Source organism: Physeter macrocephalus, chromosome 16 (genome assembly GCF_002837175.3).
Source record: "Physeter macrocephalus isolate SW-GA chromosome 16, ASM283717v5, whole genome shotgun sequence".
NCBI lineage: Eukaryota > Metazoa > Chordata > Mammalia > Artiodactyla > Physeteridae > Physeter > Physeter macrocephalus.
In genome coordinates, this window is record NC_041229.1 from 86525506 (window position 1) to 86537402 (window position 11897).

At 45.8% G+C, this 11897-nt stretch overlaps 1 protein-coding gene across 5 annotated transcripts in view; it reads right to left on the reverse strand.

Annotated features, from left to right (window-relative positions):
• Positions 1-3341: 3341 nt before the first annotated feature.
• The window catches only part of ELF5 (E74 like ETS transcription factor 5), a 42982-nt gene continuing 34426 nt past the window's right edge, over positions 3342-11897 (reverse strand). For all 5 annotated transcript variants that reach the window (XM_024119141.1, XM_055091458.1, XM_055091457.1 and 2 more), the window contains 4 exons: positions 11343-11393; positions 6116-6184; positions 3906-4101; positions 3342-3501 (listed from right to left, as the gene is read on the reverse strand). In XM_024119141.1, coding sequence (XP_023974909.1) covers positions 3405-3501; positions 3906-4101; positions 6116-6184; positions 11343-11393 — 413 coding nt within the window. In that variant the 3' untranslated portion in view covers positions 3342-3404. The remainder of the gene's footprint in view (positions 3502-3905; positions 4102-6115; positions 6185-11342; positions 11394-11897) is intronic.

Consider the following 11897-nt stretch of genomic DNA (forward strand, 5'->3'; position numbering starts at 1 on the left):
AAAAGAATGAAATTAGAACACTCCCTAACACCATACACAAAAATAAACTAAAAATGGATTAAAGACCTAAATGTAAGGCCAGACAGTATAAAACTCTTAGAGGAAAACATAGGCAGACACTCTATGACATAAATCACAGCAAGATCCTTTTTGACCCACCTCTTAGAGAAATGGAAATAAAAACAAAAATAAACAAACGGCACCTAATGAAACTTAAAAGCTCTTGCACAGCAAAGGAAACCATAAACAAGATGAAAAGACAACCCTCAGCATGGGACAAAATATTTGCAAACTAAGCAACTGACAAAGGATTAATCTCCAAATTATACAAGCAGCACATGCAGCTCAATATCAAAAAAATAAACAACCCGATCCAAAAATGAGCAGAAGACTTAAACAGACATTTCTACAAAGAAGATATACAGATTGCCAACAACACATGAAAGGATGCTCAACATCACTAATCATTAGAGAAATGCAATTCAAAACTACAATGACGTATCACTTCACACCAGTCAGAATGGCCATCATCAAAAAATCTACAATCAATGAATGCTGGAGAGGGTGTGGAGAAAAAGGAACCCTCTTGCACTGTTGGTGGGAACGTAAATTGATATATAAAAAGAAACAAAACTGAGTTACTTGTAGTGAGGTGGATGGACCTAGATTCTCTCATACTGAGTGAAGTAAGTCAGAAAGAGAACAAATACTGTATGCTAACACATATATATGGAATCTAAAAAAAAATGGTTCTGAGGAACCTAGGGGCAGGACAAGAATAAAGATGCAGATGTAGAGAATGCACTTGAGGACATGGGTAGGGGGAAGGGTAAGCTGGGACAAAGTGAGAGAGTGGCATGGACATATATACACTACCAAATGTGAAATAGAGAGCTAGTGAGAAGCAGCTGTATAGCACAGGGAGATCAGCTTGGTGCTTTGTGACCAGCCAGAGGGATGGGATAAGGAGGGTGGGAGGGAGATGCAAGAGGGAGGGTATATGGGGATATATGTATGTATATAGTTGGTTCACTTTGTTATATAGCAGAAACTAACACAACATTGTAAAGCAATTATACTCCAATAAAGATGTTAAAAAAAAAAAGATACATGCACCGCAATGTTCAAAGCAGCATTATTTACAATTGCCAAGATATGGAAGCAACCTAAGTGTCCACTTATAGACGAATGGATAAAGAAGATATGGTACATATATACAATAGAATACTACTCAGCCATAAAAGAGAATGAAATTTTGCCATTAGCAGCCACATGGATGGACTTGGAGGTCATTATCCTTAGTGAAGTAAGTCAGAGAATGACAAATACTGTATGATATCCTTATATGTGGAATCTAAGTAATACAACCAAGTAGTGAATATAACTAAAAAGAAGCAGACTCAGAGATATGGAGAACAAACTAGTGGTTGCTGGTGGGGGAGGGGCAAAATAGGGGTGGGGGAGGGGAGGCACACACTATTGGGTGTAAAATAGGCCACAGGGATGTATTGTACAGTATGGGGAATATAGCCAATAGTTTGTAATAACTGTAAATGGAGTGTAACCTTTAAAAATTGTATTAAAAAGAAAAAAACGAAGAAAACCTTCAAACCAACCACAACAGTGCAAGAACAAAGTTCAGCGTCTGAGGCAGCATGAAGTTGTGACCAAATGCTCTTCCACTCAGGTCCAGGAAATTACTGCGGCAGACACTGAGAAACTGGTAGTACCAGATCTGATTTTCAAAAAGAAATTGGTAATCTGGATTTGTCTGTAAATCTCCTGATTTTTAAATAAGGCAACTAATTCAAAATAAGGAACAAAACAAAACCTCAAAACACAAGCAAAAAAAAAAAAATGTGTGTGTGTGTGTGTGCACACCAAACAAAAACATAGCTGTAGGACCCACTGGACCATGCCTTCCATCTTGTGAGGAGACCTCTGTCTTAGGATGGAAAGGTGGTGGAGAGGATCACTTCATCTATTTCTTGCATCTTTTGGGGCTCTCTGGGAATCTCCATCTCCTAAATGCTAGGAAATGGAAGGGTCATCAAAGGTTTTATAGGCTGTCAATGTTTGCTGAGTCGGCCTTGCTAAATTGAACAATATGGAGACAGTGTAACATGTTAAATATTTTATTCACATTGTTTACAAACTGTATCCACCTGGAAAACACATGAATCTAAAAAATAGACTATTTTACAGTCATTCACATTTTTTAAAAACAAGTTACTTTTGACGTGAAACTCTAAGATGGAGGCCCTCAGCCTGTATTGTCGTTCAGTGCCTCATCACATGAGGCTTTCTGCTCTGGCGAAGGAGTTCTAGGGGCAGTCCACCCAGCTGGAGGTCACTAATGGCTCACCTACCAGTGACTGATGAGAAAATGTCAGTGCATACTTTAACTTGTGAACATTCACTGGTGTAAATCCACCGTCGCTAATTTTGTCAAGGAAATATGCATTTTAGAGCTTGCGTACTCATCAGGTGGGAAGACAAAACGAGAGGCTCATAATTTAATTGGCCATTACAGAGCCATCAAGACATTCCCAGTTCTATAAAGGTGTAACGCCCGCAGACAGAATCAATGAATTACAATTTTATCGTGTTGAGAGCTTGAATCATAGAAACAGAGGCGATTTGGAAATTGATGTAAGCGTCTGTCGACTCTCTGCACATCTGATGCCTCCCACCTAGGAGGAGAGGGGGAATACACTCAGCAAGAATTAAGAATGTGCCTAATTTTGTGTTACTCCAGAAGGATGGCCATGGGAGTTTTGCTGAGTGGCTAAAAAGATGTTCTGGTTAAGAAACTCGCTATTAACCTATGCTAAATCCAATTATGTACCAGCTTGATGGCTTAGCTCCTTTACTAATTAAGAAACTTTTCTATGGAATTTGACTTTAACAATTTAAAATCTACAGTATGTTTGTCTTACCCACATCTCACCCCGTCCTACTATATTAACTACAAACTAATCAGTTTTTTTTTTGCTTTGTGAGCTGCCACAGTTAACTATGTGAAAACTTATGAGCCTTTGGAATGGGAGCACTGAATGAGCCTCTAATGGAAGAATTGGATCCTTTTTCTCTGAGCTGCACCAATGGCACAGGGCATTGTGGTTCTGCAACTCTTCATTAGGGAAGTGATGTTTGATCAGGGTACCACAAAAGATCATCCCCTCCTCACCTCGGGTAAAAAAAAAAAAAAAGGAATTTCTTAAGGGTTGCTGTCATCACCCCCAAGTAGACAACAACAACTCTGAATCCAAATGTAAGCTGAGATGTGGAGAAATTTTATCAGCACGTTTGCAGGCTTTTAAAAAAGTGAACTTTCAATGTCTATTGCAATCTATTGTTTTAAAAGACAGAAATCCATAAAATGAGTTTGATGATGGAGCAGATCATAGCTTGTCTTCCTTCCACCCGTGTGCGTTTTTTCCAAATTTGTATACTAATCTTCGGTCGACCCGTTCCAGAATTCCTGTTTTATAGTAGTACCTGTGAAAGACAGCAGAAGAGGAACGTGAGGAGGGTTCATACCCTGGGAAAACAACAGCGCATAAACACGCTCCTCTTTCCTCGCAGGTGATAGGCTGGTCTTTGGTTACCCTGGTATTTTCACACCCTCTTATCAACTTACACTTAAACTTTTCCCAGTCATCTTGAAGAGCGAACCTCACCACATCTGGTTCAAAACGTGTGTGTGTGTGTGTGTGTGTGTGTGTGTGTCTGATAGCCTGGCTTCAGAGTGATCCCCGGGGAACACCGCCAAGAGTGGAAAGGACGGCGTGTCAGTTTACAAACCCTAATCCCACCTGTACCTAAGAGCCGGAGTGTTGTCTCATGACACTTTTGATATAACTCTGCCTGAAGGCTCACGGCATTTCATGCTGTTCACTTACCTCAGAGCTCTGCTCAACTTTTCATACGTCATTCTGTCATTTCTCTTCCTTTGTCCCCACATCTTTGCCAGGGCTTCTGATTTAACCACCCGAAAAATACCTTGATCCCTATCTTCCCATTCCAGAATGCCACAGTTTTCCTCAGGAGATAGAAGCAGGTCTCGCACAAATTCCCATAGGTGAGAGCTCTGGAGGCCTTTAGGGAAGGAAAAAAGTTAGCTGAAAATTAAAACAGAAAAATTGAAGAGTTGTACAACTTCTCATGAACCCATGAGAAGTGCTCCTTCATGGAGTTATTTCCCAAAGTGATGACCAAGCGCTCTACTTGGAACCATACCTAGCTGTGAAATGTCCTCTTCTACTTGGAACCATACGTAGCTGTGAAATGTCCTCTTCTACTTGGAACCATACCTAGCTGTGAAATGTCCTCTTCTACTTGGAACCATATCTAGCTGTGAAATGTCCTTCTCTACTTGGAACCATACCTAGCTGTGAAATGTCCTACTTGGAACCATACGTAGCTGTGAAATGTCCTCTTCTACTAAGGTAATTACAAAACACACACAGGGACATCCGATTTACATCGACCAGCAACACTGGCTCACGAACTTTCCCTGCTCTGTGGAACTACCAACTAATTCTATGGAATTAATGAAATGACAGTCGAATGATGTTTTCATTCTTCTTTCTGAAAAGCAGTATGGTTGTGCTGAGATCCCATAGCTACAACTGTCTGGCTGGACTAATCCTACAATTATGTTTTGCATGAAAAACTGGTATTTCTCTTTTTCCACTGTATCATAGTTAAGACTGGCTCTGGAGCCTGACTGGCTGGGTTTGGGTCCTGAATTCACCTCTTCTAGCTCTGTAACCAAATCTCTCTAGTTATCTTCTCTCTAAAGTGGGTTAGTAAGTGATAAATGGAATATTTACAAATGGAATATTTCCTGCCATATCAATAAACAAAAGATGTCACAGTCATCAATCATTGCAACCTTCCAACGTGAGCCGGTGAGCCCTGAGGCGACTCAGGGCTGAAAAGGATCCCTGCCATCTAGCAGCCACCAGACTTCAGCCACTCCCTGCGGTGAGCCCTGAGGTAACTCAGGATGTGAAAATACAGGATACTGGCCCCAGATAGCTGAGGTGCATATCAAAGGAATGATTTCACTGAGCCCAGACTCTTGCATCTTCCCATACCTAAAAAAGTGCTGAATTCCTTAACTTGAGACATTTGGTTGTCTTTAATTAACAATAATCTTTATGACAGACTCTAGGTCCATCCACCTCACTACAAATAACTCAATTTCGTTTCTTTTTATGGCTGAGTAATATTCCATTGTATATATGTGCCACATCTTTATCCACTCGTCTGTCGATGGACACTTGGTTGCTTCCACGTCCTGGCTATTGTAAATGGAGCTGCAATAAACATTGTGGTACATGACTCTTTTTGAATTATGGTTTTCTCAGGGGATATGCCCAGTAATAAAGCAGAAACTAACACACCATTGTAAAGCAATTATACTCCAATGAAGATGTTAGAAAAACAAAAACCAAAAATCAATAATCTTCTGACGTTCCGATTACCTGCTCTTTGCTGCAAAACTCCTGTATCTCCTGGCTTCTCCCCTCGCCTCCTTGGAACAGTTTCTCAGAGTTATCTGAACCGCTGTCTCCCGGGCTGCAGTCCTCATTTTGCCCCCCCAAAAACTTAACTTGCAACTTCCATGTTGTGCATTTTTTTAAGTCAACATAAGAGTACCTACCTCATAGCACAGGTTAGAGGATTATGATTTAATACATGTTAAATGGTTAGAACCAAGCCCAGCAGGCTCGACCCTGTCCTGGGTAGATCTTAGTTCTGGGAAAGCTAACAGAATTGCCAACTCATGGGGTTTCTTTAGTATCATCCTTGAGTACTTCAGTGAGAAGGATTCACAGTAGACCAGGAGAAACAAACCCTTATTCAGAAATTTAACATGGTTAGAACATTACTTTATTTCTCCTAATACCATTTCCAAGTCAAAAGAAAGAAATTGGATTTTGATAACACTTAAAATGGTAATCATCAATTTCTCTGCTATGTTCTTCGGGAAATAACGGGACTCACTCAAACACTGAGTCTCAAAGCTTATTAAAGTAGATTACTTTGTCTCATGAATGGTTTTAAGAAATTAGCAATGACAAATGGCATCTCTTACACTTACTTGTTCGACTATGACTGTGACAGTCTTGACTTTTGATGCCACTTGTTTTCAAGCAACTGGAAACAGCATCTGCAACACAGTGATTTACAGCTGTAGGAAGGAAGCTGGAGGCCACATTCTGACCTCAAATCACACCAAATGGGCAACTATTAATTGAACACCTTTGTGGTAGGAGACAGCGTGCTGGGCCCTTTGGGAATAATTAGTAGGTTTAAGGAGCGTTTGTATTCAACAGTGGGGCCCTACTGTGTGCCAGGTTCTGGGCTCTGAGCTGGGGATAGAAAGTGAACAAGACAGACCTGGTCGCTGCTCACCTGGAGGTGAAGGACTATTGGGCAAGAAAACACAAATCGCCATTGCGTTAAGTGCTATGAAGGAAGGAGGCCTTAGATAGAGAACGAGGTGGAGGAAAGCACCTGCTGTAGATGGGGTGGCCAGGGCGAGCCTCCTGGAAGAGAGACACTCACGCTGATGTCAGGAGGTGGGAGGGTGTTCCAGAGGGAAGGAGCATCACGTGCAAAGCCAAGGGTGGCGACCAGGCAGGCCTGTGGGGTGCCCAGGCGTGGCGGTAGGGGCACCAGGCTGCCGGCAGGCCACGTAGGCACAGGGTGAGGACGTGGGGGTGTTATTCAAAGAGTAAAGCAAAGACTTAGGACTTTTTAACAAGCTCTACTTTTTAAGAAGATCCCTCTGGCTAGTGTGTGGAGAACAGACTAGAAGGGACACAGGTAAAAGCAAAGAGAGTAGAGCTTATGAAGAGCAGAAAGCAAGGCGTGAACTCAAGGCCGAGGTAAATTAGGAATCACGCTGTAAGTCTGAGACACTCATGTTGCTGCAAAGTGTATATGATTAAAAAATCAAAGGTGGGGCTTCCCTGGTGGCGCAGTGGTTGAGAGTCCGCCGCAACAGGAGAGGCCACAACAGTGAGAGGCTCGCGTACCGCAAAAAATAAATAAATAAATACATAAATAAATAGATAAATAAATAAAAGGTGGTACCAGATCACCCCTCCCTGCCCCCCACATCCACTTGCTCAGTCCGCTCCAGCCACCCTGGCCTCCTGGCTCCTTCTGAAACTCACGGGCACATCCCGCCTTGGGGCACTTGCTCCCTTTGTCCTCAGTGCTCTTCCCTTGGATGTCCAGGGGCTCACGCCCTCATCTCCATCTTGCTCAAAGTCACCTTCTCAGCGAGGCCTTCTCTGACTGCCTGAGCTGGAATTGCACAGGCTCATCCTACTCAACACTCCATGTGCTAGTTTTATTTTTTGCTGTCATATTCATCACCATGGAACACATTATATATTTCTTAATTTTGCTCACTGGCTGACTTTCCCGACTAGAGGGCAGGGATTTGTGTTCCTACCTGTATCCCCCAGCACCTAGCACAGTGCTGGGCATATAGTAGGTGCTCAGTAAGTATTATGGAGCAGCCACCATACTGTACTGCACTATACTCACCTTCCCTGCTGTAGGGACATGATGCTATAACTACTGAATGACAAAATAAGTATGCTGTCCATGGAGGGAATGGTGTCCTGTGTACCACACCACTGCCCAGGGTGGCCTGTCTCAGTGCCAGTGGGTCTTGTCACTCCCTGGTGTGACATCCCGCAGTGGTACCCCGTGGTCTCCCGTGCAGAGGCTGCCACGTTAGTCAGGCCTTTCGCACGTGGACCTCCACCCAGTCCTCCAGGCTTATCTCTTGCTGCTCCCCAACTTCGTCTCTCCTTTGGGTCAGATGGTCCCAGTGGGGCTTGACTTTCTCCTGCTTCCTTTGCACATGCTTCCCGCTCCCCACTTCCACCCAGCCTACCCCACTCTCACAAAACCTCGTCGGGAAGTCTTCTCGGAACTCACCCTCTGGGTTAGAGCCCTCTCTGTCCCATAGCACCTGCGTGTTCCTCAGTGTTCCAGAATGGGTCCCTTTCTACCTCTACAGTAGAGGTCCATCTCGTCCGTTGTTCATGTGTACTGACAGCTGATATTAATGGAGTGCTTACTAAGTGCCAAGTGCTTGTAAGGGCTTCACATACAGTATCTCATTTAATACCTGCCACGACCCTGTGTGGTGTAATCGCTATTTCCATTTATGGAGGAGCAACTGAAGCCCACAGAGTTTAAGAATTTCATCCAGAGAGGTGGAGCCAGGACTTGAACCCAGAGCAGTTCCGTTTCAAAGCAGATGTTCACAATTCCTGCTTCAGCATGTCTTTCATGGCAGGCGTTCAATAGATACTTAAAGAATAATTATTAAAGTTTGTTGAGTGTTTGCTACTGCCAGGTGCTCACCCAATCTCGCCCACCCTTATGATGCACGTTTCTTACTCTCCCATTTTACGTATAAGAAAACAGAGGTGTCGAGTGGCTGGGTGTCTCCCTGGAGGTCCTTCACTCACGGGCTCACGAGTGCTGAGGCATATTGTACTCTCTGCAGCAGGCACGGGAGGGACATCACGAAACAGGTCCCAGGCTCTCCTCTCAGGGGACTTGCACCCAAGTGGGAAGGAACGTCCAGTGAAGAAACATGGCCTATTTCAGTTGGTGATAAATGCCATGGAGAGGAATGCGGCGGGGTGGGAGCATAGAGGTCATGGTGAAGGGGCCGAGCGATGTTGCAATTGCAATAAGAGCGAACAGAGAAAGCTTTCGGACAAGAAGATGCCTGAGCAGAATGGAGCGAACCCTGGCGATGCCTGGGGAGCACGATCCAGGTCATGTGCCTGCCCGACGTCGGAGCTGAGATCGCATGTGAACAGTCCGGCATCAGGGCCCTCAGCCCTAATAACTGCCGTGCATCATTCTCTGGAACAAACAACGACACAAACGCGTGACTTCAACTCTCGGGGTCCCTTCGGCCTCTCCTCCACCCTTTCCTATATTACAGCCTGGAATTGGGTTGATGTGGGAAAACGGGCCCGTGCACACGGGCCAAGCCACAATGAATGCTCAGGTGAGATCAGCTGACAGTGGGGCTGCTGCCAGGTAGAGAGAGGTGAATGCTCAGGTGAGATCAGCTGACAGTGGGGCTGCTGCCAGGTAGAGAGAGGTGAATGCAGGTGAGCAGGGCTGACGGCCGGTTGATCAAGACCGAGAAAGGGTTCTGTCCTCCTATCTGATCCAACGTCACGCCCTACGGCATCACCTGCAGAGAAGACCTGGCCACTGTTTAAATGTAATCTTTTAAGAAGAGAGAAGACAAATGGAGTCGTCAGGACAAACACAGGCGAATTATTAACTGGTGACTAGACAACAAGCTTTCTCTGAAATGCCAAAATGGCAAGAAGCGGAAGAGTCACCCTTTTAATTTTTATGCTTTCTCCGCGTGCTTTGGATGGAAGAGATTTGGCTTGATGAGATGCACACGGGATGGGTCAGCACGAGGCAGGGCTGTGGGGATGGTGGGAGTTTCCCCTTGTGGGTCTTGCCAGAGATAAATGACCCTGTTTTATCTGTTCCTAGTCCTCAGCGGTGGCTTTGAGGGTAGTCACGGCTCGGCTCGGCTGGAGGCCTTGCTTGGCGGGTGGTGGGGTGAGGGTGTTAGTGGGGGCAGAGGGGCTGAAGCCATCAGTGCATGGCCACGTTGAGGCAGCTTCCTAGATCCAAACGCCCCCAAGGTCAGTCTGAGGTGGTGGCAGCAGCAGTACCCTGAACGCCCCCCCCCAAACTTCTCTACGGAGGTCCACAGTGTTCTGGCGGGCAGCTCCCTGTCTCACAACCATCTTCATCTTCAATGTGCCCCTGCAGATGGGCTGTGCCTGCCGCAGGGCGAGTGGGGAGCCCGGGCTCTCTGCTGTCTGTGGGATTTGGAGAGGTTTGGTCGCCTTGAAACTGGAGACTGTTAAAATGTGGCCAAAGGATACGTTCTCAGTCGTTGATTGAAATCGTGGTCCGTTGTCCTCCAAAAGCTGGGTGGAGGCTGGCGTGGCAGTTTCTGAATCGAGCTCATCACACGCACGTCCCCATGACGCTAGCAGTCCAGCCATAGAGCCTGCACCCCGTGCCAGGAGCAGGAGATGCCCAGCAGCAAAGCCAAGCCCGTAGGCTTTGTCCTCTGGTGCTTCTGCGGTGGAGGCGGGGAGGGTGTGGAGAGGAGAGATCAAGTGCAGAGGGGCTGGGGTACTTCACTTGGCCCAGTTCTGACGGTTTCCTAGCTTGTCGGGCCTGGGCCCCTTCAGCAGGTACTAAGTTGAAAATCTCCTGTTCTCTGAACCATTGTGGAGCTGGGCCCAGACCCAGAGGAGTCCTGAGTCTTAGGTCTCAACTGAGCGGACAGCAGAGTGAACAGCAGGGTCTGGGAGCGTGCGTGCATGTGTGTGTGCACCTGTGGGCATGTGGTGAAGAACACAGCGTATAAGAGCATAGACTTTGAGAAGATGAGTTGGAATCTCAGCTCGGCATTGACTTGTAACCTGTGAGTTACAGCACCTCCAGTTTCCTCAGATGCAAATGGGGATAACATTACTATCTAGCAAAGTTATCATGAGGATTAAATAAGTTAATGTAGGTAGAATAGTTGGCCTGGCACCGTGCTGGGCACATAGTAAGGGCTTCGCAAACACTAACAGTAGCTATTAATCTTATAGCTATTTAAGATGAATGGGAACACTGCTTGAAGCCCCAGGATGCTACTTTGTCCTAGTTGGCCAGGCCCCTGAGCCAGGACCTTGGCTTGGGTCTCAGTAACTAAGAGCAATCATCATCATCTTTAAAAAATGAAAGCTCCAAAGTTCCCTTTCTTAAACCTTCTCCATCTGCAGAAGTGAAACCGTGAGTGTTAATTTTCAGAATCAACAAGGCCATCTGAGATCCTCCATTACCTTATAATTATAAACGTGACCTGCTTAGTGAGCTCAGATACTATGTAGACATTATCAACCACAAGGCCTCTAATGGTTAGTAATTATGATTATTATTGCTAAAGGGTACCAGTATTTGGAGCATCTATGCTGCTGGCACAGGCCAGGCACTTTGTATGTACTGTTACCTGAACTCCTCACAACCCAGCGAGTGTCCCACCATTTTATAGACAAGGAAACTGAGTCTGGGGGAGGTTAAGGAAGCCACAGACTTGCTCTGTCCACCGCGTTTCTCCTGCCATCTTCTCCTAGCCTTTACTGTTTCAGGTCATCAGACGCTGAGTGTGGTCCCACAAGAACATCATTCAAGCCCATGTGCCCAACAGTAGCCTCAACACGGCCTCGGGCAGCTTGAACTCAGTTACTTACAGTCTTTGATGGTGGCCTTGGTCTCTTCAGGTTCATTAAAAATGGAGTAACCTGGGAAAGAAAAAGAAATCCACAAACCATGGCATACAATCCTGGTTTCCCCAGCCAAGCCAGGAGGGGAGGTACTGGGGAGAAGGGGAGCCACCGTGCCCTCTGCAGGGTACTTTTATTTCAGAAGGAACCTTGGAGACCACCTGGCCTTTATAGGGCCACCCTGAAGCCACCCCTGAGAGATGTCATCTCCTTGTTTTTTTTTTTTGTTTTTTTTTGTTTTTTGGCTGCCCTGCGAGGCCTGTGGGATCTTAGTTCCCTGATCAGGGATCGAATCGGGCCCCGGCAGTGAAAGCACCGGGTCCTAACTACTGGACCGCCGAGGAATTCTTCAATCTCCTTGTTTTTTTTTTTTTTTTGGTATGCGGGCCTCTCACTGCTGTGGCCTCTCCCGTTGCGGAGCACAGGCTCCAGACGCGCAGGCTCAGCGGCCATGGCTCACGGGCCCGGCCGCTCCGCGTCATGTGGGATCTTCCCGGACCGGGGCATGAACCCGCGTCCCCT